Source organism: Phasianus colchicus, chromosome 30, assembly GCF_987193195.1.
Source record: "Phasianus colchicus chromosome 30, bPhaCol1.hap1.1, whole genome shotgun sequence".
In the NCBI taxonomy this organism is placed as follows: domain Eukaryota; kingdom Metazoa; phylum Chordata; class Aves; order Galliformes; family Phasianidae; genus Phasianus; species Phasianus colchicus.
The window spans coordinates 2,635,825-2,662,768 of NC_143465.1; the positions used below are offsets into that span (position 1 = coordinate 2,635,825).

Here is a 26,944-nt window from a genome sequence, read left to right on the forward strand (position 1 = left end):
TTATGGGGTCGGGGGGGGCCTTATAGGGTCTGGGGTCCCTTTAGGGTCGGGGTGGGGAGGTTTATGGGGTGGGGAGGTTTATGGGGTGGGGTTTATGGGGACCCCACACCACCCCACAAATCTGAACCCCATAGGGGATGAGTGGCGTGGAAGGAGCTCTATGGGGTCGGGGGGGGTTATGGGGTCGGGGGGTTTATGGGGTCGGGGGGGTTTATGGGGTCGGGGGGTTTATGGGGTCGGGGGGGGCCTTATAGGGTCTGGGGTCCTTATGGGGTTGGGGTGGGGAGGTTTATGGGGTGGGGCCCCGCATCCCACACCACCCCACAAATCTGAACCCCATAGAGTGGCGTGGAAGGAGTTCCTATGGGGTCAGGGGGGTTTATGGGGTCGGGGGGTTTATGGGGTCGGGGGGGGCCTTATAGGGTCTGGGGTCCCTTTAGGGTCGGGGTGGGGAGGTTTATGGGGTGGGGTTTATGGGGACCCCACACCACCCCACAAATCTGAACCCGATAGAGGATGAGTGGTGTGGAAGGAGCTCCTATGGGGTCGGGGGGGTTTATGGGGTCGGGGGGCTTTATGGGGTCGGGGGTTTTATGGGGTCGGGGGGGGCCTTATAGGGTCTGGGGTCGCTTTAGGGTCGAGGTGGGGAGGTTTATGGGGTGGAGAGGTTTATGGGGTGGGGTTTATGGGGACCCCACACCACCCCACAAATCTGAACCCCATAGAGGATGAGTGGCGTGGAAGGAGCTCTATGGGGTCGGGGGGGGGTTTATGGGGTCAGGGGGATCCTTATGGGGTTGGAAGGGGGGGTTATGGGGTCAGGGGAGCCTTATGGGGTTTGGGGTCCTTATGGGGTTGGGTTTATGGGGACCCCAAACCACCCCACAAATCTGAACCCCATAGTGGGTGAGTGGTGTGGAAGGAGCTCTATGGGGTCGGGGGGGGTTTTATGGGGTCAGGGGGGTTTTATGGGGTCGGGGGGGGCCTTATAGGGTCTGGGGTCCTTATGGGGTCGGGGTGGGGAGGTTTATGGGGTGGGGAGGTTTATGGGGTTGGGTTTATGGGGACCCCACACCACCCCACAAATCTGAACCCCATAGAGGATGAGTGGCGTGGAAGGAGGTCTATGGGGTCGAGGGGGGGGTTTATGGGGTCGGGGGGGTTTTATGGGGTCAGGGGGTTTATGGGGTCAGGGGGGCCTTATGGGGTTTGGGGTCCTTATGGGGTGGGGTTTATGGGGACCCCACACCACCCCACAAATCTGAACCCCATAGAGGATGAGTGGCACAGAAGGAGCTCTATGGGGTCGGGGGGGGGTTCATGGGGTCGGGGGGGTTTATGGGGTCAGGGGGTTTTATGGGGTCAGGGGGCTTTATGGGGTTTGGGGTCCTTATGGGGTTGGGTTTATGGGGACCCCACACCACCCCACAAATCTGAACCCCATAGAGTGGCGTGGAAGGAGTTCCTATGGGGTCGGGGGGGTTTATGGGGTCGGGGGGTTTATGGGGTCAGGGGGTTTATGGGGTCAGGGGAAGCCTTATGGGATTTGGGGTCCTTATGGGGTTGGGGTGGGGAGGTTTATGGGGTGGGGCCCCGCATCCCACACCGCCCCATTGATGCTGAGTCCCATAGAGGATGAGTGGCACAGAAGGAGCTCCTATGGGGTCGAGGGGGGTTTTATGGGGTCGGGGGGTCCTTATGGGGTCGGGGGGGTCCTTATGGGGTCTGGGGTCCTTATGGGGTCGGAGTGGGGAGCTTTATGGGGTGGGGCCCCGCATCCCACACCGCCCCATTGATGCTGAGTCCCATAGAAGATGAATGGCTCCTATGGGGTCGGGGGGAGGTTTTATGGGGTTGGGGGGGTTTTATGGGGTCAGGGGGGTCCTTATGGGGTTGGAGGGGTCCTTATGGGGTCTGGGGTCCCTTTAGGGTTGGGGTGGGGAGGTTTATGGGGTGGGGCCCCGCATCCCACACCGCCCCATTGTTGGTGAGTCCCATAGAGGATGAATGGCTCCTATGGGGTCGGGGGGAGATTTTATGGGGTCGGGGGGGTTTATGGGGTCAGGGGGGGTCCTTATGGGGTCGAGGGGGTCCTTATGGGGTCTGGGGTCCTTATGGGGTCGGAGTGGGGAGCTTTATAGGGTGGGGCCCCGCATCCCACGCTGCCCCATTGATGCTGAGTCCCATAGAAGATGAATGGCTCCTATGGGGTCGGGGGGAGGTTTTATGGGGTCGGGTCGGTTTTTATGGGGTGGCGTCGCTCCGGGGTGGCTGTGGGGTTTTTTTTGGGGTGGGCTACGAGGGCAGCAGGGCCAGAAGCAGCAGCAGGGCTGCCAACCCCCCCCCCCACCCCAAAATTTGTGCCCCATAGAGGATGAATCCCCCCCAGGATGCTCCTATGGGGTCGGGGGGGGGGGTTATGGGGTTGGAGGGGTTGTATGGGGTCGGGGGGGGTTTTATGGGGGCAGAGGGGTCCTTATGGGGTCTGGGGTCCCTTTAGGGTTGGGGTGGGGAGGTTTATGGGGTGGGGATTATGGGGACCCCACACCACCCCACAAATCTGAATCCCATAGACGGTAAGTGGTGTGGAAGGAGCTCTATGGGGTAGAGGGGGGTTTTATGGGGTCGGGGGGGGTTTATGGGGTCAGAGGGGTCCTTATGGGGTCTGGGGTCCCTTTAGGGTCGGGGTGGGGAGGTTTATGGGGTGGGGATCATGGGGACCCCCACACCACACCACCCCACAAGTCAGAAACCCCATAGAGGATGAGTGGCACAGAAGGAGCTCCTATGGGGTCGGGGGGAGATTTTATGGGATCGGGGGGGTTGTATGGGGTCAGGGGGGCCCTTATGGGGTCGAGGGGGTCCTTATGGGGTCTGGGGTCTTTATGGGGTCGGGGTGGGGAGCTTTATGGGGTGGGGCCCCGCATCCCACACCGCCCCATTGATGCTGATTCCCATAGAAGATGAATGGCTCCTATGGGGTCGGGGGGAGGTTTTATGGGGTTGGGGGGGTTTATGGGGTCAGGGGGATCCTTATGGGGTCAGGGGGGTCCTTATGGGGTCTGGGGTCCCTTTAGGGTCGGGGTGGGGAGGTTTATGGGGTGGGGATTATGGGGACCCCGCATCCCACACCGCCCCATTGATGCTGAGTCCCATAGAGAATGAATGGCTCCTATGGGGTCGGGGGAGGTTTTATGGGGTCGGGGGGGGTTTATGGGGTCGGGGGGGTCCTTATGGGGTCGGGGGGGTCCTTATGGGGTCTGGGGTCTTTATGGGGTCGGGGTGGGGAGGTTTATAGTGTGGGGATTATGGGGACCCCGCATCCCACACCGCCCCATTGATGCTGAATCCCATAGAAGATGAATGGCTCCTATGGGGTCGGGGGGAGGTTTTATGGGGTTGGGGGGATGCTTATAGGGTCGGGGGGGTCCTTATGGGGTCTGGGGTCCTTATGGGGTCGGGGTGGGGAGGTTTATGGGGTGGGCTTTATGGGGACCCCCCACCCCACCCCACCCCACAAGTCAGAAACCCCATAGAGGATGAGTGGCACAGAAGGAGCTCCTATGGGGTCGGGGGGAGATTTTATGGGGTCGGGGGGGTTGTATGGGGTCAGGGGGGCCCTTATGGGGTCGAGGGGGTCCTTATGGGGTCTGGGGTCCCTTTAGGGTCGTGGTGGGGAGCTTTATGGGGTGGGGCCCTGCATCCCACACCGCCCCATTGATGCTGAGTCCCATAGAGAATGAATGGCTCCTATGGGGTCGGGGGGAGGTTTTATGGGGTTGGGGGGGTTTTATGGGGTCAGGGGGATCCTTATGGGGTCAGGGGGGTCCTTATAGGGTTTGGGGTCCCTTTAGGGTCGGGGTGGGGAGGTTTATGGGGTAGGGATTATGGGGACCCCGCATCCCACACCGCCCCACTGATGCTGAGTCCCATAGAAGATGAATGGCTCCTATGGGGTCGGGGGGAGGTTTTATGGGGTCGGGTGGGTTTTTATGGGGTGGCGTCGCTCCGGGGTGGCTGTGGGGTTTTTTTTGGGGTGGGCTACGAGGGCAGCAGGGCCAGAAGCAGCAGCAGGGCGGTGCTGGCCGCCATGGGCAGGCGGTCCCGGGTCGGGTTGGTGCCGCTGATGCTCTTCTCCAGTTTTGGGATTTCCGGGTTGAAGTTTTCTGTGGGGTGGAGGTTGGGGGGGATTTGGGGTCAGGGGGGTCAGAAGGGGGGATTTGGGGTTTTTGGGGTTTGTGGGGTTGGGGAGGGATGGGAAAAAGAGGTGGTGAAATAGTTGGGGGGCTGCGGCTCGGGGGTGAGTTGTGGGGATGGGGGGATATGGGGTGTTTTATGGGGTTTGGGGCTGTGGGGTTGGGGGGCTGCCCTATAGGGTTGTGGGGCTGCCCTATGGGGTTGTGGAGTCTATGGGGTTATGGGGTCTATGGGGCTGTGGGGTCTATGGGGTTGTGGGGCTGCCCTATGGGGTTGTGGGGTCTATGGGGCTGTGGGGTCTATGGGGCTGAGGGCTGCCCTATGGGATTGTGGGGCTGCCCTATAGGGTTGTGGGGTCTATGGGGCTGAGGGCTGCCCTATGGGGTTGTGGAGTCTATGGGGATATGGGGTCTATGGGGCTGCCCTATGGGGTTGTGGGATCTATGGGGCTGAGGGCTGCCCTTTAGGGTTGTGGGGTCTATGGGGTTGTGGGGTCTATGGGGCTGAGGGCTGCCCTATAGGGTTGTGGGGTCGATGGGGTTGTGGGATCTATGGGGCTGAGGGCTGCCCTATAGGGTTGTGGGGTCTATGGGGCAGTGGGGTCTATGGGGCAGTGGGGTCTATGGGGCTGAGGGGTCTATGGGGTTGTGGGGCTGCCCTATGGGGTTGTGGGTTCTATGGGGTTATAGGGTCTATGGGGCTGCCCTATGGGGATGTGGGGTTGTGGGGCTGCCCTATGGGGCTGTGGGGTCTATGGGGTTGTGGGGTCTATGGGGCTGAGGGCTGCCCTATGGGGTTGTGGGGCTGCCCTATGGGGTTGTGGGATCTATGGGGCTGAGGGCTGCCCTTTAGGGTTGTGGGGTCTATGGGGTTGTGGGGTCTATGGGGCTGAGGGCTGCCCTATAGGGTTGGGGGGTCGATGGGGTTGTGGGGTCTATGGGGCTGAGGGCTGCCCTATAGGGTTATGGGGTCTATGGGGCTGTGGGGTCTATGGGGTTGGGGGGCTGCCCTATGGGGTTGTGGGGTGTGTGGGGCAGTGGGGTCTATGGGACTGAGGGCTGCCCTATGGGGTTGTGGGGTCTATGGGGCAGTGGGGTCTATGGGGTTGTGGGGCTGCCCTATAGGGTTGTGGGGTCTATGGGGCTGAGGGCTGCCCTATGGGGCTATGGGGTCTATGGGGCAGTGGGGTCTATGGGGTTGTGGGGTCTATGGGGCTGAGGGCTGCCCTATGGGGCTATGAGGTCTATGGGGTTGGGGGGCTGCCCTATGGGGCCGCCCTATAGATCCGTGGGGCTGGGATCTGCTCTATGGGGCTGGGATCTGCCCTATACGTCTATGGGGCCGCCCTATAGATCTGTGGGGCTGGGATCTGCTCGATGGGGCTGGGATCTGCCCCATAGATCCGTGGGGCTGGGATCTGCTCTATGGGGCTGGGAGCCACCCTATAGATCTATGGGGATGGGATCTGCCCCATAGATCTGTGGGGCTGGGATCTGCTCTATGGGGCCGCCCTATAGATCTGTGGGGCTGGGATCTGCCCTATATGTCTATGGGGCCGCCCCATAGATCCGTGGGTCTGGGATCTGCCCCATAGATCCGTGGGGCTGGGATTTGCTCTATGGGGCTGGGATCTGCCCCATAGATCCGTGGGGCTGGGATCTTCTCTATGGGGCTGGGATCTGCCCCATAGATCCGTGGGGCTGGGATCTGCTCTATGGGGCTGGGATCTGCTCTATGGGGCCACCCTATAGATCTATGGGGCTGGGATCTGCTCTATGGGGCTGGGATGTGCCCCATAGATCCGTGGGGCTGGGTTGTGCCCCATAGATCCGTGGGGCTGGGATGTGCCCCATAGATCCGTGGGGCTGCCCTATAGATCTATGGGGCTGGGATCTGCTCTATGGGGCTGGGATCTGCCCTATAGATCTATGGGGCTGGGATCTGCTCTATGGGGCTGGGATCTGCCCTATAGATCTATGGGGCTGGGATCTGCTCTATGGGGCTGGGATCTGCCCTATAGATCTATGGGGCTGGGATCTGCTCTATGGGGCTGGGATGTGCCCCATAGATCCGTGGGGCTGGGTTGTGCCCCATAGATCCGTGGGGCTGCCCTATAGATCTATGGGGCTGGGATCTGCTCTATGGGGCTGGGATGTGCCCCATAGATCCATGGGGCTGGGATCTGCTCTATGGGGCTGGGTTGTGCCCCATAGATCCGTGGGGCTGGGTTGTGCCCCATAGATCCGTGGGGCTGCCCCACACACTCACCCAGGCCGTGGATTTTGCCGCCGGGCCGCAGGGTGAAGGGCGGCATCGTGGGAACCGAGCTGCCGTCCTCCGAATGCGAGGCTGCTAATTAACGGGGGGGTTAATTAGAGCCCGGGGGGGGGGGGGGCGTTAATTAGGGGGGGGGGGGGGGGGGTTAATATGGGATGGGGGTTTTGGGGGGGGGGGCGTTGGGGAGGGGTCTCGGGGGGGGGTTTAATATGGGGGGGGGTCGTGGGGGGAGTTTGGGGGGGGCTGGGGGGGGGTTAAAGTGGGGGGGGGTCGTGGGGGGGGCTGGGGGGGGGGGTTAATATGGGGGGGGTCGGGGGGGGGTTAATATGGGGGGGGGGTTATTTGGGGGGGGTCCAAGGGGGGGCTTGGGGGGGCGAGGGGGGGTTTAATACTGGGGGGGGGGTTTGGGGGGGCTGGGGGGGGGGTTTAATATGGGGGGGGTCGGGGGGGGTTCATATGGGGGGGGGGTTATTTGGGGGGGGGTCCAAGGGGGGGCTGGGGGGGAGGGTTTAATATAAGGGGGGGCGCCGTGGGGGGAGTTTGGGGGGGGCTGGGGGGGGGTTAAAGTGGGGGGGGATCGTGGGGGGGGCTGTGGGGGGGGGTTTAATATGAGGGGGGGTTGGGAGGGGGTTTTATGGGGGGGGTGGGGGGGGGTTAATATGGGGGGGGGTTATTTGGGGGGGGGTCCGGGGGCGGCTGGGGGGGGCGGGGGGGGGTTTAATACTGGGGGGGGGGGGGGGGTCGAGGGGGGAGTTTGGGGGGGGCTGGGGGGGTTTAAAGTGGTGGGGGGTCGTGGGGGGGGCTGAGGGGGGGGGTTTATATGTGGTTTGGGGGCTGTTAATTTGGGGGGGGGGCTGAGGGGGGGGGTTTAATATGGAGGGGGGGGGGAGTTTTATGAGGGGGGTCCTGGGGGGGTTAATATGGGGGGGGGGGTTATTTGGGGGGGGGTCCAGGGGGGGCTGGGGGGGGCGAGGGGGGGGTTTAATATGGGGGGGGGGGGTCGTGGGGAGAGTTTGGGGGGGGGCTGGGGGGGGGTTTAATATGGGGGGGGGGGTTGGGAGAGGGTTTAATATGGGGGGGGTTATTTGGGGGGGGGTCTCGGGGGGGGTTTAATATGAGGGGGGGTTTGGGGGGGGGCTTTGTATGGGGGGTTCGGGGGGGGTTAATATGGGGGGGGGGTCCAGGGGGGGCTGGGGGGGGTTTATTACTGGGGGAGGGGGGGGTTAAAGTGGGCGGGGGTCGTGGGGGGGGGCTGAGGGGGGGGGGGTTTAATATGGGGGGGGATTGGGGGGGGGGGTTTGTATGGGGGGGTCAGGGGGGGTTAATATGGGGGGGGGGTCCAGGGTGGGGGCTGCGGGGGGGGTGAGGGGGGGGGTTTAATATGAGGGGGGGTTGGGAGGGGTTTTTATGGGGGGGTCGGGGGGGGGTTAATATGGGGGGGGGGTTATTTGGGGGGGGGTCCAAGGGGGGGCTGGGGGGGAGGGTTTAATATAAGGGGGGGCGCCGTGGGGGGAGTTTGGGGGGGGCTGGGGGGGTTTAAAGTGGGGGGGGGTCGTGGGGGGGGCTGAGGGGGGGGGTTTCTATGTGGGTTGGGGGCTGTTAATTTGGGGGGGGGGCTGAGGGGGGGGGTTTAATATGGGGGGGGGGGGGAGGGAGTTTTATGGGGGGGGTCCTGGGGGGGCTGGGGGGGGGCGAGGGGGGGTTTAATACTGGGGGGAGGGGGGGTTAAAGTGGGGGGGGGGTCGTGGGGGGGGGTTAATATGGGGGGGGGGGGTTATTTGGGGGGGGGTCCAGGGGGGGCTGGGGGGGGCGAGGGGGGGGTTTAATACTGGGGGAAGGGGGGGGTTAAAGTGGGGGGGGGTCGTGGGGGGAGTTTGGGGGCGGCTGGGGGGGTTTTAAAGTGGGGGGGGTGGTGGGGGGGGGCTGAGGGGGGGGGGTTTAATATGGGGGGGGTCGGGGGCGGTTAATTTGTGGGGGGGGTCCAGGGGGGGCTGGGGGGCCCGACGGGGGGCTTTAATATGTGGGGGGGGGTCGTGGGGGGAGTTTGGGGAGGGCTGGGGGGGGTTAAAGTGGGGGGGGTCGTGGGGGGGGCTAAGGGGGGGTTTATATGTGGGTTGGGGGCTGTTAATTTGGGGGGGGCGCTGAGGGGGGGGGTTTAATATGGAGGGGGGAGGGAGTTTTATGGGGGGGGTCCTGGGGGGGGTTAATATGGGGGGGGGGGGTTATTTGGGGGGGGGTCCAGGGGGGGCTGGGGGGGGCGAGGGGGGGGTTTAATACTGGGGGAAGGGGGGGGGTTAAAGTGGGGGGGGGTCGTGGGGGGGTCGAGGGGGGGTTTATAGGTGGGGGGGGGTCGAGGAGGGGGCTTGGATATGGGGGTGTCCCGGGGGGGGGGTGGAAGGGGGGGGGTTCTATGGGGGGGTCGTGGGGGGGGTTTGTATGGGGGGGGGGTCCCGGGGGGGGGTGGGGGTCGAAGGGGTGGTTTCTATGGGGGGGGGTCCCGAGGGGGGTCGGGGGGGGGTCGAAGGGGGGGGTCAAAGGGGGTCGTGGGGGGGTTTGTATGGGGGGGTCCCGGGTGGGGGGGGGTCGAAGGGGGGGGCTAGGGGGGGTCCTGGGTGGGGGTCGTGGGGGGGGGGGTTTCTATGGGGGGGGCTCTGGGGGGTCCTGGGGGGGGGGTCGAGTGGGGGGTTTCTATGGAGGGGGTCCTGGGGGGGGTCGTGGGGGGGGTTGGATATGGGGGGGGTCGTGGGGGGGGGTTTCTATCGGGGGGGGGTCTAGGGGGGTCCTGGGGGGGTCGAGGGGGGGGTCGTGGGGGGGGGTTGTATGGGGGGGTCCTGAGTGGGGGGGGGGTCGAAGGGGGGGTTTCTATGGGGGGGGTCCTGGGGAGGGGTTTGTATGGGGGGGGCGAGAGGGCGTTTCTATGGGGGGGGTCCTGGGGGGGGCGTCGTGGGGGGGGTTTGTATGGGGGGGGCTTCTTTGGGGGGGTCGAGGGGGGCGTCCCTGGGGGGGGTCAATGGGGGGGTCGAAGGGGGGGTTTCTATGGGGGGGGTCCCGGGGGGGTCGAGGGGGGGTCCCGGGGGGCGGGAGCCGAAGGGGGGGTTTCTATGGGGGGGGGTCCCCGGGGGGGTCGTGGGGGGGGGTTTCTATGGGGGGGGGTCTAGGGGGGTCCTGGGGGGGGGGTCGAGTGGGGGGTTTCTATGGGGGGGTCCCGGAGGGGGGGGTCGAAGGGGGGGTTTCGAAGGAGGGGGTTTAGGGGGGGTCCTGGGGGGGGGTCGATAGGGGGGTTCTATGGGGGGGTCCCGGGGGGGGTCGAGGGGGGGGTTTGTATGCGGGGGGGTCCTGGGGGGGTCCTTCGGGGGGTCGGGGGGGGGTTCTATTGTGGGGGTCCTGGGGGGATCAAGGGGGGGTCGAAGGAGGGGCTTCTATGGGGGGTCCCGGGGGGGTCGTGGGGGGGGTTTGTTAGGGGGGGTCCCGGGGGGGGCACTCACTGGAGGCGCAGCACACGAAGACCTTCATCCGCAGGCACGAATGGCGCTGGTTGGGGGTCGGGGTGGCTGCAAAATGGGGGGGGGGGGGGGGATTTAATGGGGGGGGGGGGCAGTAGCAATACCGCCGGCCGCCGCTACGGGGCGCTGTTGTTACACGGAATTGCATTGGGCAGAGCGGTGGTGTGGTGATACCGCCGGCCGCCGCTAGGGGGCGGTGTTGCTATGGGGAATTGCTATAGGGCCGCGCTATGGGTGCCCACAGTTGCAATACCGCCGGCCGCCGCTAGGGGGCGGTGTTGCTATAGGGAATTTCTATAGGGCCGTGCTATGGGGTGATGCGGTTATAGGGCCGTGCTATGGGGCGACGCGTTTATAGGGCCGCGCTCCGAATACCCACAAATGTAGTAATACTCCCAACCGCCGCTAGGGGGCGGTGTTGCTATGGGGAATTGCTATAGGGCCGTGCGATGGGGGGATGCGGTTATGGGGCAGAATCTATGGGGTGATGCGGTTATAGGGCCGTGCTATGGGGTACCGACAGTTGCTGCAATACCGCCGGCCGCCACTAGGCGGCAGTGTCGCTATGGGGAATTTCCATAGGGCCGCGCTATGGGTGCCCACAGTTGCAATACCTCCGGCCGCCGCTAGGGGGCGGTGTTGCTATAGGGAATTTCTATAGGGCCGTGCTATGGGGTGATGCGGTTATAGGGCCGTGCTATGGGGCGACGCGTTTATAGGGCCGCGCTCCGAATACCCACAAATGTAGTAATACTCCCAACCGCCGCTAGGGGGCGGTGTTGCTATAGGGAATTGCTATAGGGCCGTTCTATGGGGTGATGCAGTTATGGGGCAGAATCTATGGGGTGATGCAGCTATAGGGCCACGCTATGGGGGGATGTGGTTATAGGACAGCATCTATGGAGTGATGTGGCTATAGGGCCTTGCTATGGGGTTCCATTCTATGTGGTGATGCTGTTATAGGACAGCACCTATGGGGTGATGTGGTTATGGGGTGGAATCTATGGGGCGACACGTTTATAGGGCCGCGCTCCGAATACCCACAAATGTAGTAATACTCCCAGCCGCCGCTAGGGGGCGGTGTCGCTATAGGGCATTTCTATAGGGCCGTGCTATGGGGTGATGCAGTTATGGTGCAGAATCTATGGGGTGATGCGGCTATAGGGCCGTGCTATGGGGTTCCATGCTCTGTGGTGATGCTGTTATAGGGCCTTGCTATGGGGTGATGCGGCTATGGGGCAGAATCTATGGGGTGGTGTCGCTATAGGGCGGTGCAATGGGGTACCCACAGTTGCTGCAATATCCCCAGCCGCCGCTAGGAGGCAGTGTCGCTATAGGGAATTTCCATAGGGCCGTGCTATGGCTGCCCACAGTTGCAATACTCACAACCACCGCTAGGTGGCAGTGTCGCTATAGGGCATTTCTATAGGGCCGTGCTACGGGGTGATGCGGTTATAGGGCCGTGCTATGGGGTTCCATGCTATGTGGTGATGCTGTTATAGGGCCTTGCAATGGGGTGATGCGGTTATGGGGCAGAATCTATGGGGTGATGCGGTTATAGGGCCGTGCTATGGGGTACCGACAGTTGCTGCAATACCGCCGGCCGCCACTAGGCGGCAGTGTCGCTATGGGGAATTTCCATAGGGCCGTGCTATGGGAGCCCACACTTGCAATACCTCCAGCCGCCACTAGGTGGCAGTGTCGCTATGGGGAATTTCTATAGGGCGGTGCTATGGGATGATGCGGTTATAGGGCCGTGTTATGGCGTTCCATGCTCTGTGGTGATGCTGTTATAGGGCCTTGCTATGGGGTGATGCGGTGATGGGGCAGAATCTATGGGGTGGTGTCGCTATAGGGCGGTGCTATGGGATACAGACAGTTGTTGCAATACCCGCGGCTGCCGCTAGGCGGCAGTGTCGCTATAGGGCATTTCTATAGGGCGGTGCTATGGGATGATGCGGTTATAGGGCCGTGTTATGGCGTTCCATGCTCTGTGGTGATGCTGTTATAGGGCCTTGCTATGGGGTGATGCGGTTATGGGGCAGAATCTATGGGGTGGTGTCGCTATAGGGCGGTGCTATGGGGTACCCACAGTTGTTGCAATACCCCCGGCCGCCGCTAGGTGGCAGTGTCGCTATGGGGCATTTCTATAGGGCCGTGCTATGGGAGCCCACACTTGCAATACTCCCAGCCGCCGCAAGGTGGCAGTGTCGCTATAGGGCATTTCTATAGGGCCGTGCTATGGGGTGATGCGGTTATAGGGCCGTGCTATGGGGTGATGCGGTTATGGGGCCGTGCTATGGGGTTCCATGCTATGTGGTGATGCTGTTATAGGGCCTTGCTATGGGGTGATGCGGCTATGGGGCAGAATCTATGGGGTGGTGTCGCTATAGGGCGGTGCTATGGGGTACCGACAGTTGTTGCAATACCCCCGGCCGCCACTAGGCGGCAGTGTCGCTATGGGGAATTTCTATAGGGCCGTGCTATGGGGTGATGCGGTTATGGGGCAGAATCTATGGGGTGGTGTCGCTATAGGGCCGCTCTCCGAATACCCACAAATGTAGTAATACTCCCAACCGCCGCTTGGGGGCGGTGTTGCTATGGGGAATTTCTATAGGGCCGCGCTATGGGTGCCCACAGTTGCAATACCCCCAGCCGCCGCTAGGTGGCAGTGTCGCTATAGGGCATTTCTATAGGGCCGTGCTATGGGATGATGCGGTTATGGGGCAGAATCTATGGGATGGTGTCGCTATAGGACGGTGCTATGGGGTACCCACAGTTGTTGCAATACCCCCGGCCGCCACTAGGTGGCAGTGTCGCTATAGGGCATTTCTATAGGGCGCTGCTATGGCTGCCCACACTTGCAATACTCCCAACCGCCGCTAGGTGGCAGTGTCGCTATAGGGCATTTCTATAGGGCCGTGCTATGGGGCGACGCATTTATAGGGCCGCGCTCCGAATACCCACAAATGTAGTAATACTCCCGGCCGCCGCTAGGGGGCGGTGTCGCTATGGGGAATTTCTATAGGGCCGTGCTATGGGAGCCCACAGTTGCAATACTCCCAACCACCGCTAGGTGGCAGTGTCGCTATAGGGCATTTCTATAGGGCCGTGCTATGGGATGATGCGGTTATGGGGCAGAATCTATGGGGTGGTGTCGCTATAGGGCGGTGCTATGGGGTACCGACAGTTGTTGCAATACCCCCGACAGCCGCTAGGTGGCAGTGTCGCTATGGGGAATTTCCATAGGGCCGTGCTATGGGTGCCCACACTTGCAATACTCCCAACCACCGATAGGTGGCAGTGTCGCTATAGGGCATTTCTATAGGGCCGTGCTATGGGACGACGCGTTTATAGGGCCGCGCTCCGAATACCCACAAATGTAGTAATACCCCCAGCCGCCGCTAGGCGGCAGTGTCGCTATAGGGAATTTCCATAGGGCCGCGCTATGGGAGCCCACAGTTGCAATACCCCCAGCCGCCGCAAGGTGGCAGTGTCGCTATGGGGAATTTCCATAGGGCCGTGCTATGGGGTGATGCGGTTATAGGGCCGTGCTATGGGGTTCCATGCTCTGTGGTGATGCTGTTATAGGGCCGTGCTCTGGGGTGATGCGGCTATGGGGCAGAATCTATGGGGTGGTGTCGCTATAGGGCGGTGCTATGGGATACAGACAGTTGTTGCAATACCCGCGGCTGCCGCTAGGCGGCAGTGTCGCTATAGGGCATTTCTATAGGGCCGTGCTATGGGGTGATGCGGTTATAGGGCCGTGCTATGGGGTTCCATGCTCTGTGGTGATGCTGTTATAGGGCCTTGCTATGGGGTGATGCGGTTATGGGGCAGAATCTATGGGGTGGTGTCGCTATAGGGCCGCGCTCCGAATACCCACAAATGCAGTAATACCCCCAGCCGCCGCTAGGGGGCGGTGTTGCTATGGGGAATTTCTATAGGGCCGTGCTATGGCTGCCCAGTTGATGCAATACCCCCAGCCGCCGCTAGGTGGCAGTGTCGCTATGGGGAATTTCCATAGGGCCGTGCTATGGCTGCCCACACTTGCAATACTCCCAACCGCCGCTAGGTGGCAGTGTCGCTATAGCGCATTTCTATAGGGCCGTGCTATGGGACGACGCGTTTATAGGGCCGCGCTCCGAATACCCACAAATGTAGTAATACTCCCGGCCGGCCCTGAACTCGAACCCCAAGGAAAAAGCGGAGTAACGCTGAAACTTCTCGCTGAATTTCACCGGTCCCCGCGGCGCCGCCGGCCGCCTGCACTCCCAGCGTTTGGATCCACCGCTGCTGTTACACGTGCGGTATCCCTCCGCGTCCACCATGTACAGCGCGTATTGCTCCGCCTGCGCTTCCGGGCCGGATCCCTCCGCCCCGCCTCCGTCCGTCGGTCGCCGCCCCGTCGCCGCCGCCGCTCCGTCGTAACGGGGGCAGTAAATGTCCAGGTAGTCGTTGACGTTCACCTGCACCGTGTAGCCCTCGCGGCGGAGGCTGCGGTGGGATGGGAGGGGTGGGGGGGGCGGTCACGTGATGGATGGATGGAGGGGGGTGGTGGTCATGTGATGGGTCACGTGGCTCGCCCCGCGGCTGAGCGTCGCTGCGGCGCGGCTGCGGAGCGTCTGAGCCGTTGTGCCCCACAGCTGAGCCGTTGTGCCCCACATCTGAGCTGTTCTGCCCCACGTCTGCCCCACATCTGAGCCGTTCTGCCCCACAGCTGCCCCACATCTGAGCCGTTCTGCCCCACAGCTGAGCCGTTCTGCCCCACAGCTGCCCCACATCTGAGCCGTTCTGCCCCACAGCTGCCCCACATCTGAGCCACATCTGAGCCGTTCTGCCCCACATCTGAGCCGTTCTGCCCCACGTCTGACCCACATCTGCCCCACATCTCAGCCATTCTGCCCCACAGCTGCCCCACAGCTGAGCCGTTGTGCCCCACAGCTGCCCCACATCTGAGCCGTTCTGCCCCACAGCTGAGCCGTTCTGCCCCACAGCTGCCCCACAGCTGAGCCGTTCTGCCCCACATCTGCCCCACAGCTGAGCCGTTCTGCCCCACAGCTGCCCCACAGCTGAGCCGTTCTGCCCCACATCTGCCCCACAGCTGAGCCGTTCTGCCCCACAGCTGCCCCACAGCTGAGCCGTTCTGCCCCACATCTGCCCCACAGCTGAGCCGTTCTGCCCCACATCTGAGCCGTTCTGCCCCACAGCTGCCCCACATCTGAGCCGTTCTGCCCCACATCTGAGCCGTTCTGCCCCACAGCTGCCCCACAGCTGCCCCACATCTCAGCAATTCTGCCCCACAGCTGCCCCACATCTGAGCCGTTCTGCCCCACTTTGTGCCCCACAGCTGCCCCACATCTGAGCCGTTCTGCCCCACAGCTGCCCCACATCTGAGCCGTTCTGCCCCACAGCTGACCCACAGCTGAGCCGTTCTGCCCCACATCTGAGCCGTTCTGCCCCACAGCTGCCCCACATCTGAGCCGTTCTGCCCCACATCTGAGCCGTTCTGCCCCACAGCTGCCCCACAGCTGCCCCACATCTCAGCAATTCTGCCCCACAGCTGCCCCACATCTGAGCCGTTCTGCCCCACATCTGAGCCGTTCTGCCCCACAGCTGCCCCACATCTGAGCCGTTCTGCCCCACATCTGAGCCGTTCTGCCCCACTTTGTGCCCCACATCTGAGCCATTCTGCCCCACATCTCCCCCACGTCTGCCCCACATCTGAGCCGTTCTGCCCCACATCTGAGCCGTTCTGCCCCACAGCTGCCCCACATCTGAGCCGTTCTGCCCCACATCTGAGCCACATCTGAGCCGTTCTGCCCCACATCTGAGCCGTTCTGCCCCACTTTGTGCCCCACATCTGAGCCATTCTGCCCCACATCTCCCCCACGTCTGCCCCACATCTGAGCCGTTCTGCCCCACATCTGCCCCACATTGTGCCCCACATCTGCCCCACATCTGAGCCGTTCTGCCCCACATCTGCCCCACATTGTGCCCCACGTCTGCCCCACATCAGAGTCGTTCTGCCCCACATCTCCCACACTTTGTGTCCCACGTCTGCCCCACATCTGAGCCGTTCTGCCCCACTTTGTGCCCCACATCTGAGCCATTTTGCCCCACATCTGCCCCACATCTGAGCTGTTCTGCCCCACTTTGTTCCCCACATCTGCCCCACATCAGAGCCATTCTGCCCCACATCTGCCCCACATCAGAGCCATTGTGTCCCACTGCCCCACATCTGCCCCACATCTGCCCCACTTTGAGCCCCACTGCCCCACATCTGCCCCACGTCTGCCCCACATCTGAGCCATTCTGCCCCACGTCCGCCCCACTTTGTGCCCCACATCCACCCCACAGACTCCCAGGATCCCATTAAGGCTCCGCCCCCTCCCTGCCCGCTTTGCTCACTTAATCAATCTGCTTTTTAATTGGGTTTTAATTAAAGCGTCCGCAAGCTGTGACTCATTGACCCCCCCCCCCCCCCCGCCCCACATCGGGCACTTATGGGGCACGGCGCCCCTCGGTGTGGGGCTGAGACCCCAAAGCCCCGACCCCAACCAGAGGGGTTCAACCCGGACCCCAAATCTGTGACCCCAAATCCCCACCGACCCCAAATCTGTGACCCCAAATCCACATCGACCCCAAATCCCCATCGACCCCAAATCCCAAATCTGTGACCCCAAATCTGTCACCCCAAATCCCCACCAACCCCAAATCCCCATATTTGTGACCCCAAATCTGTGACCCCAAATCCCCACCGACCCCAAATCCCAAATCCGTGATCCCAAATCTGTCACCCCACATCTGTCACCCCAAATCCACACTGACCCCAAATCCCAAATCCGTGATCCCACATCTGTCACCCCAAATCCCCATCGACCCCAAATCCCAAATCTGTGACCCCAAATCTGTGACCCCAAATCTCTGACCCCAAATCCCCACCAACCCCAAATCCCCATCGATCCCAAATCCCCAAATCTGTCACCCCAAATCCCCAAATCTCTGACCCCAAATCCCCACCGACCCCAAATCCCAAATCTGTGACCCCAAATCTGTGACCCCAAATCCACACCGACCCCAAATCCCAAATCTGTGACCCCAAATCTGTGACCCCAAATCTGTGACCCCAAACCCCAAATCTGTAACCCCAAATCTGTCACCCCAAATCCCCACCGACCCCAAATCCCAAATCTGTGACTCCAAATCTGTGACCCCAAATCTACATTGACCCCAAATCCCCACCGACCCCAAATTCCCACTGACCCCAAACCCCAAATCTGTGACCCCAAATCCCCATCAACCCCAAATCCCCATCGATCCCAAATCCCCAAATCTCTGACCCCAAATCCCCATTACTCCCAAATCCCAAATCTGTGACCCCAAATCTGTCACCCCAAATCCCCACCGACCCCAAATCCCCATTGATCCCAAATCTGTGACCCCAAACCTGTGACCCCAAATCCCCACTGATCCCAAATCCCCACTGACCCCAAATCCCCATTGATCCCAAACCCCAAAACTGTGACCCCAAATCTGTCACCCCAAATCCCCAAATCTCTGACCCCAAATCCCCACTGATCCCAAATCCCCACTGACCCCAAATCCCCATTGATCCCAAACCCCAAATCTGTGACCCCAAATCTCTGACCCCAAATCCCCAAATCTCTGACCCCAAATCCCCACCGACCCCAAATCCCCATTGATCCCAAATCTGTGACCCCAAATCTGTGACCCCAAATCCCCATTGATCCCAAACCCCAAATCTGTCACCCCAAATCCCCACTGACCCCAAATCCCCAAACCTGTGACCCCAAATCCCCCCATCATCCAGAGAGGTTCATCCCAAACTGGAGACCCCAAGATTTAATAGGGACCCCAAATCCTACAGGGACCCCAAAACCCACCAGAAACCCCAATATCCTATAGTGACCCCAAAATCCTATAAGGACCCCGACATCCCATAGGACCCCAATATCCTACAGGGACCCCAAATCCTATAGGGACCCGAAATCCTATAAGGACCCCGATATCCCATAGGACCCCAAATCCTATAGGAACCCCAAATCCTACAGGGACCCCAAATCCCATAGGAACCCCAAATCCTATAGGACCCCAAATCCCATAGGACCCCCAAATCCTATAGGAATCCCAATCCTATAAGGACCCCGATATCGCATAGGACCCCAAATCCTATAGGGACCCCAAAACCCACCAGAAACCCCAATATCCTACAGGGACCCCAAATCCTATAGGAATCCCAAAATCCTATAAGGACCCTGATATCCCATAGGACCCCAAAACCTACAGGAACCCCAAATCCTATAAGGACCCCAAATCCTACAGGGACCCCAAATCCCATAGGAACCCCAAATCCTACAGGGACCCCAAATCCTACAGGGACCCCAAATCCCATAGGAACCCCAAATCCTATAGGACCCCAAATCCTATAGGACCCCCAAATCCTATAGGAATCCCAATCCTATAAGGACCCCGATATCCCATAGGACCCCAAATCCTATAGGGTCCCCAAATCCTATAGGACCCCGATATCCTATAGGGACCCCGATATCTCATAGGACCCCAAATCTTATAGGGACCCCAAATCCTATAGGGACCCCAAATCCTATAGGAATCCCAATCCTATAAGGACCCCGATATCCCATAGGACCCCAAAATCCTACAGGGACCCCAAATCCTACAGGAACCCCAATATCCCATAGGACCCCAAATCCCATAGGAACCCCAAATCCTATAGGAACCCCAAATCCTACAGAAACCCCATTACCCCCCCGCCGACCCCAATCCCCATAAAAGACCCCAATCCCCGACCCTACAACCACCCCCGACCCCAAACCCCTCCCCATCCCGCCGATCCCATAAAAAACCCTATAAGATCTGTAGGGCGCAGGCGCCGCCGCGGCGCTGCCATAAATTTTGGGGCTTTTGCGGCAGCCGAGAGCCGCAATAATGGGGTGGGGGGGGGGGGGATTTGGGGTCGGGGGGGGGGGATTTAGGGTCGGGGGGGGGATTTGGGGTCGGGGGGGGGATTTATGGGATCGGCGCCCAAACCCTATAAGGTTTGTATGGCTGCGTGCCGTATAAATGGGGTTTTTTTTTTTGGGGCCACACGGCGTTCGTCCCAATCCCAAATCCCAGCCTGGGAATGGGGTGGGGAGGGGGGTTATGGGGTGGGGATGGGGTGGTTATGGGGTGGGGGTGGGGGATATGGGGTGGGGATTTGGGATTGGGGACTAATAGGGTGGGGATGAGGGAGTTATGGGGTGGGGAGGGGGGTTATGGGGTGGGGTGGGGGATATGGGGTGGGGATGGGGGGTTATAGGGTGAGATTGGGGAGTTATAGGGTGGGGATGGGGGATATGGGGTGGGGTTGGGGGTTATGGGGTGGGGAGGGGGGATATGGGGTGAGGATTTGGGATTGGGGAGTTATAGGGTGGGGAGGGGGGGTTATGGGGTGGGGAGGGGGGATGGAGGAGTTATAGGGTGGGGATGAGGGAGTTATAGGGTGGGGATGGGGGATATGGGGTGGGGATTTGGGATTGGGGAGCTATAGGGTGGGGATGGGGGATATGGGGTGGGGTTGGGGGGTTATGGGGTGGGGATTTGGGATTGGGGAGTTATAGGGTGGGGATGAGGGAGTTATGGGGTGGGGAGGGCGGTTGGGGGGTTATAGGGTGAGATTGGGGAGTTATAGGGTGGGGATGGGGGATATGGGGTGGGGATTTGGGATTGGGGAGTTATAGGGTGGGGATGAGGGAGTTATGGGGTGAGGAGGGGGGGTTATAGGGTGGGGATGGGGGGTTATGGGGTGGGGGTGGGGGATATGGGGTGGGGTTGGGGGGTTATAGGGTGGGGATTTGGGATTGGGGGGTTATAGGGTGGGGATGGGGGGATATGGGGTGGGGAGGAGGGTTATAGGGTGGGGATTTGGGATTGGGGAGTTATAGGGTGGGGATGGGGTGGTTATGGGGTGGGGTTGGGTGGTTATGGGGTGAGGAGGGGGGTTATGGGGTGGGGATTTGGGATTGGGGAGTTATAGGGTGGGGATGATGGAGTTATGGGGTGGGGTTGGGGGGTTGTGGGGTGGGGTTGGGGGTTATGGGGTGGGGATGGGGGATATGGGGTGAGATTGGGGAGTTATAGGGTGGGGATGATGGAGTTATAGGGTGGGGAGGGGGGGGATATGGGGTGGGGATTTGGGATTGGGGAGTTATAGGGTGGGGATGGGGGATATGGGGTGGGGAGGGGGGATGGAGGAGTTATGGGGTGGAGATGAGGGGTTATAGGGTGGGGATGGGGGATGGAGGAGTTATAGGGTGGGGATGGGGTGGTTATGGGGTGGGGATTGGGGACATATAGGGTGGGGATGGAGAGGTTATGGGGTGAAGAGGGGGGATAGAGAAGTTATAGGGTGGGGACTGGGGATGGGGGAGTTATGGGGTGGGGATGGGGGGTTATGGGGTGGGGATTTGGGATTGGGGAGTTATAGGGTGGGGATGGGGGGATATGGGGTGGGGATGGGGTGGTTATGGGGTGGGGAGGGGGGATATGGGGTTGGGATTTGGGATTGGGGAGTTATAGGGTGGGGAGGGGGGTTATAGGGTGGGGAGGGGGGATGGAGGAGTTATGGGGTGGGGATGGGGTGGTTATGGGGTGGGGAGGGGGGATATGGGGTGGGGATTTGGGATTGGGGAGTTATAGGGTGGGGATGGGGTGGTTATGGGGTGGGGTTGGGGGGTTATGGGGTGGGGAGGAGGGATATGGGGTGAGGATGGGGGTTATAGGGTGGGGAGGGGGGGTATAGGGTGGGGATGGAGGGGTTATGGGGTGGGGATGGAGGGGTTATAGGGTGAGGAGGGGGGATGGGGGACTATAGGGTGGGGATGGGGGGATATGGGGTGGGGATTTGGGATTGGGAAGTTATAGGGTGGGGAGGGGGGGATATGGGGTGGGGATGGGGGGATATGGGGTGAGGATGGGGGGTTATGGGGTGGGGATTTGGGATTGGGGAGTTATAGGGTGGGGATGGAGGGGTTATGGGGTGAGGATGGGGGATGGGGGGTATTTGGGGTGGGGATGGGGGGGGTTATGGGGTGGGGACGGGGGATGGAGGAGTTATGGGGTGGGGATGGGGGTTATGGGATGGGGATTTGGGATTGGGGGGTTATAGGGTGGGGAGGGGGGATGGAGGAGTTATGGGGTGGGGATGGGGTGGTTATGGGGTGGGGATGAGGGAGTTATAGGGTGGAGATGGGGGGCTATAGGGTGGGGATGGGGGAGTTGTGGGGTGAGGATTGGGGCGTTATGGGGTGGGGATGGAGGATATTTGGGATGGGGGAGTTATAGGGTGGGGATGGGAAATGCGTGGGGTGGGGATGGGGGACATATAGGGTGGGGATGGAGGATATATGGGGTGGGGATGGGGAGTTATAGGGTGAGGATTGGGGACGGGGGAGTTATGGGGTGAGGATGTGGGAGTTGTGGGGTGGGGATCGGGGAGTTATAGGGTGAGGATTGGGGAGTTATAGGATGAGGATGGGGGATATTTGGGGTGGGGATGGGGGAGTTATGGGGTGGGGATGGGGATTGGGGGACATATGGGGTTCGGGTGGGGGATTTATGGGGTGTGGACAGGGCATGGGGGAGGTGGGGCTGGAGAATGGGGTCTGTGTGGGGTCTCTATGGGGTCCATATAGGGTCTTTATGGGGTCTCTATGGGGTCCGTATAGGGTCTATGTGGGGTCTCTATGGGGTCCATATAGGGTCTTTATGGGGTCTCTATGGGGTCCGTATAGGGTCTCTGTGAGGTCTTTATGGGGTCCATATGGGGTCTGTATGGGGTCTGTATGGGTCCATACGGGGTCTTTATGGGGTCCATATAAATCCATATGGGGTCTCTATGGAGTCTCTGTGGGATCTCTATGGGGTCCATATGGGGTCTCTATGGGGTCCATATGAATCCATATGGGGTCTCTATGGGGTCCGTATGGGGTCTCTGTGGGGTCCGTATGGGTCCATATGGGGTCTCTATGGGGTCTCTATGGGATCCATGTGGGGTCCGTATGGGGTCTCTATGGGGTCCATATGGGGTCCATATAGGATCTCTATGGGGTCTCTATGGGGTCTATATAGGATCGCTATGGGGTCTCTATGGGGTCCATATAGGATCTCTATGGGGTCTCTATGGGGTCCATATGGGGTCCATATGGGGTCTCTATGGAGTCCATATGGGGTCTCTATGGAGTCTCTATGGGGTCTCTATGGGGTCCATATGGGATCTCTATGGGGTCTCTATGGGGTCCATATAGGATCTCTATGGGTTCTCTATGGGGTCCATATGGGATCTCTATGGGGTCTCTATGGGGTCCATATAGGATCTCTATGGGTTCTCTATGGGGTCCATATAGGATCTCTATGGGGTCTCTATGGGGTCCATATGGGGTCTCTATGGAGTCTCTATGGGGTCTCTATGGGGTCCATATGGGGTCTCTATGGAGTCCATAGGGGGTCTCTATGGAGTCTCTATGGAGTCTCTATGGGGTCCATATGGGGTCCATATGGGGTCTCTATGGGGTCCGCATGGGGAGCGGTGCGTGTGCGTGCGGGACGAGTTGTGAGGCACCGCCCGGTAACCAACCGACCCCAAACGACCCCCGACCCCCAAACCCGCATCACCCCTCCCCCCTACTCCCCCCCCCCCCCCCGCACGACCCCCCCGGGACCCCCAGGACCCCCCTCCCCCCCCCCGGCGTTGCGTTGCGGCTCGGATTCGCCCCATCCCCGCCGATCTCCCGCAGCTCCGTGGGCGCGCCGGCAATTTTCCCATCGCCGCGTACAAAAACGCGCCGCTTCGCCCCCGCAGACCCCGCCGGGGGGGGGGGGGGGGGGCGTGCGGGGTGTGGGGGGGTCGACAGCCCCATAAAACGCGTGGTTTTGCGGGGGGGGGGGTGGTGTGGAAGTCGCGGTGTAACGGAGGGGACCGCACGTCGGGGAGGTGGGGATGGATGGAGGGGTCCCTCCGCCCGCCCCCCCCCCCCCCCGGCAACGCAGCACCGCTCCAGACGTGCGGGGGGGGGGGGGAGGGAGGGGAAGCGTCTGGCGGCGCAGCCAACGGGGGTGGGATGCGGGGGGGGGGGTTGCAGGTGGTGCGGGAGCGGCTGGGATGCGGGGGGGGGGGGGTCCGGGTTGTGCCCACCTGAGGGCGGCTGCGCGCCGTCGGGGCGCGTTTGGATCCCGGGGGTCACCGTGGAACGGAGCGCTCCGACCCCCCCCCCCGCTTTCCGCTGTTCCCCCCCCCAACCTCCCCAACCCCGCAACATCACCGCTTCGCCCCCCCCAACCCACAACCTCCCCCCCCCCCCCAAAATAAATTCTCCCCATCCAAACCGGCGCGCCGCGTCCCCGCGGGCAGGGCGAGGTGCGGGAGGAGCCGCGCACCGGAGTGAGGTGGCGAGGAGGGGGGGGGGGGGACCCACAATCAACCCCTCCCGCACGGCACCGCCGCTGTTTATACCTATGTATAAACCTGGGGGGGGGTCCCCGGAGCCCCGTGCCGACCCCCGACCCCCCCGTTTCTCCCCCCCCCCCCTCCCCACCACCGCACCCCCGCTCAATTTACGGGGACGCGCATCCACCTCCGCGTCCTTCGCGCTGCGCTCCTCTCCACGCCCCGCGTTCGGTTGAACCCCTTCCGCACCCCACAACCGTGACCCCCCCACACCTTTTTCCCCAAACCCCCGCACACACCCACTCCCCCCACCCTTTTCTAAACCCCCCCATCCCCCTCCGCCGCCCCTCACTCACTGCAGATTGGAGCTATTCCAATGAACGGCGTGACGATTCCCCGAGACCCCCGGCGGCCCCCGGTCCGGTAAAAGCAACAGCAGCAGGGGGAGGACGGGGAGCAGCCGAGCAGCCATCCCGCCCGGAGCCGCCGCCACCGCCTCCTCCGTCGAAATCCTCCGATAAACGGACGAACCGGAGCCGTTTTCCCACCCCCCCCCACCCCCCTCACCCTTAAGGCGCGCCCCCGGCTTACGCGGCTCCGCCCCGCGCGTTCCCGACTCCGCCGCCGCCGCCGCCGCCGTCGCGTCCCCGAGGCGGAGCGCGCGTCCGACAGCCGCGGGGATTCGGCTGAATGGAGGGAGGGGGGGGTTGGGGGGGGTATTGGGAACCCAAGGGTGCGGGGGGGCAGAGAGGGGGGGTGGGGGTCGTACTGGGACCCTCAAGGGTGGGGGGGCGGGGGGGTGAAACATTGGGATCCCCACGGGTGGGGATTTGGGGGAGGGTCGTGTTGGGACCCCCATGGGCGGGGGGGGAATGGAGGGGGTGGTCTCACTGGGGACCCAAGGGTGCGGGGGGGCGGAGGGGGGGGTGGGGGTCGTATTGGGACCCTCAAGGGTGGGGGGGGGGGGTGAAACATTGGGACCCCCTCGGGTGGGGATTTGGGGCAGGGTCGTGTTGGGACCCCTATGGGCGGGGGGGAAATGGGGGGGGGCATTGGGAACCCAAGGGTGCGGGGGGGCAGAGAGGGGGGGTGGGGGTCGTATTGGGAGCCTCAAGGGTGGGGGGGCGGGGGGGTGAAACATTGGGACCCCCACGGGTGGGGTGGGGGGGTTGAAATATTGGGACCCCCATGGGTGGGGAGGGAATGGGGGGACTGGTCTCATTGGGGACCCAAGGGTGCGGGGGGGCGGAGAGGGGGGTGGGGGTCGTATTGGGAGCCTCAAGGGTGGGAGGGCGGGGGTTGAAACATTGGGACCCCCACAGGTGGGGATTTGGGGGAGGGTCGTGTTGGGGACCCAAGGGTGGGGAGAGATGTGGGAAGGGGTGGGGGCCGTATTGGGACCCTCAAGGGTGGCAAAGGGGGGGGTGAAACATTGGGACCCCCACGGGTGGGGATTTGGGGGAGGGTCGTATTGGGACCCCTATGGGTGGGGGGGGAATGGGGGGACTGGTCTCATTGGGGACCCAAGGGTGGGGGGGGACAGCGGGGGGGGTGGGGGTCGTATTGGGACCCTCAAGGGTGGAAGGGGGGGGTTGAAGCATTGGGACCCCCACGGGTGGGGATTGGGACCCCTATGGGTGGGGAGGGTCGGGGGGGTTTTGAAGCATTGGGGTCCCCAAATGTGGGGGGGGGGGTCGTAATGGGACCCTCAAGGGTGGGGGGGACGGGGGGGTGAAACATTGGGACCCCCACGGGTGGGGATTTGGGGGAGGGTCGTGTTGGGACCCCCATGGGTGGGGGGGGAATGGATGGGACCGCGAGCATCGAACGCAGCGTCTCCATGGCAACGGCGACGCCATAGCAACGGAGATGCACAGCGCGTGGAAACCCCGGAAATGGGGGGGGGGCGCCCCGATTTTGGGGGGGGGGACAGAACCCCAATATATGGGGACACGAACCCCAGTGTATAGGGACACTGCACCCTGATATTCAGGGACACTGCACCCCAATGGATGGGGACACAGCACCCCGATGTTGGGGCGCAGCACCCATATATGAGGGGACACAGCACCCTGATATCTGGGGTCACAACACCCCAATCTATGGGACACAGCACCCCAATGTCTGGGGACACAGCACCCCAATATATGGGACACAGCACCCCAATATGTGGGACAGCACCCCAATCTATGGGACACAGCACCCCAATATGTGGGGACACAGCACCCTGATATCTGGGGACGCAGCACCCCAATGTCTGGGGACACAGCACCCCAATATATGGGACACAGCACCCCAATATATGGGGCCACAGCACCCCGATGTATGGGAAACAGCACCCCAATCTATAGGGACACAGCACCCCAATCTATGGGACACAGCACCCCAATATATGGGAAACAACACCCTGATATATGGGACACAGCACCCTAATATGTGGGGACACAGCACCCTGATATTGGGGTGCAGCGCCCCAATCTATAGGGACGCAGAACCCCGATGTATGGGGACACAGCACCCCAATCTTTAGGGACACAGCACCCAAATATGTGGGAACACAGCACCGTGATATTGGGGCACAGCACCCTGATATATGGGACACAGCACCCTGATGGATGGGGCCACAGCACCCTGATATTGGGGCGCAGCACCCCTATATGTGGGGACACAGCACCCCAATCTTTAGGGATGCAGCACCCCAGTATATGGGGATGCAGCACCCCAATGTATGGGAACACAGCACCCCGATATATGGGACACAGCACCCTGATATATGGGAACACAGCACCCCAATCTATGGGACACAACACCCCAATATATGGGACAGCACCCCAATCTATAGGGACACAGCATCCCAATGGATGGGGACACAGCACCCCGATGTTGGGGCGCAGCACCCATATATGAGGGGACACAGCACCCCAATCTTTAGGGATGCAGCACCCCAGTATATGGGGATGCAGCACCCTGATATACGGGACACAGCACCCTGATATATGGGGTCACAGAACCCTGATATTGGGGCACAGCACCCAGATATTGGGGTGCAGCACCCTGATGTATGGGGACACAGCACCCTGATATTGGGGTGCAGCACCCCAATATGTGGGGACACAGCACCCCAGTCTATGGGACACAGCACCCCAATCTATGGGGACTCAGCACCCTGATACTGGGGCGCAGCACCCCAATCTATGGGACACAGCACCCCAGTGGATGGGGACACAGCACCCCAATCTATAGGGACACCGCACCCTGATATATGGGAACACAGCACCCTGATATATGGGACACAGCACCCCAGTATGTGGGGACACAGCACCCCAATCTATAGGGACACCGCACCCTGATATATGGGAACACAGCACCCCAATACGTGGGGACACAGCACCCTGATCTATAGGGACACAGCACCCCAATGTATGGGAACACAGCACCCCAATCTGTAGGGACACAGCACCCCAATATGTGGGGACACAGCACCCTGATATATGGGACA

The 26,944-nt window shown here is 61.6% G+C and overlaps 1 protein-coding gene across 2 annotated transcripts; it reads right to left on the reverse strand.

Moving 5' to 3' along the window:
• Window positions 1–3,477: 3,477 nt before the first annotated feature.
• EFNA3 (ephrin A3) lies at window positions 3,478–23,935 on the reverse strand. Of its 2 annotated transcripts, none has more exons than XM_090127341.1 (5): window positions 23,802–23,935; window positions 14,134–14,474; window positions 9,960–10,025; window positions 6,466–6,546; window positions 3,478–4,166 (listed from the first exon to the last, which is right to left on the reverse strand). In XM_090127341.1, the coding sequence occupies exons 1-5, from the start codon at window positions 23,915–23,917 to the stop codon at window positions 4,042–4,044; spliced, it is 729 nt and encodes a 242-aa protein (XP_089983467.1). In that variant the 5' UTR covers window positions 23,918–23,935; the 3' UTR covers window positions 3,478–4,041. The 2 variants fall into 2 exon arrangements, with proteins under 2 accessions (XP_089983467.1, XP_089983466.1); XM_090127340.1 differs by having other exon boundaries at window positions 6,466–6,549.
• Window positions 23,936–26,944: the final 3,009 nt, after the last annotated feature.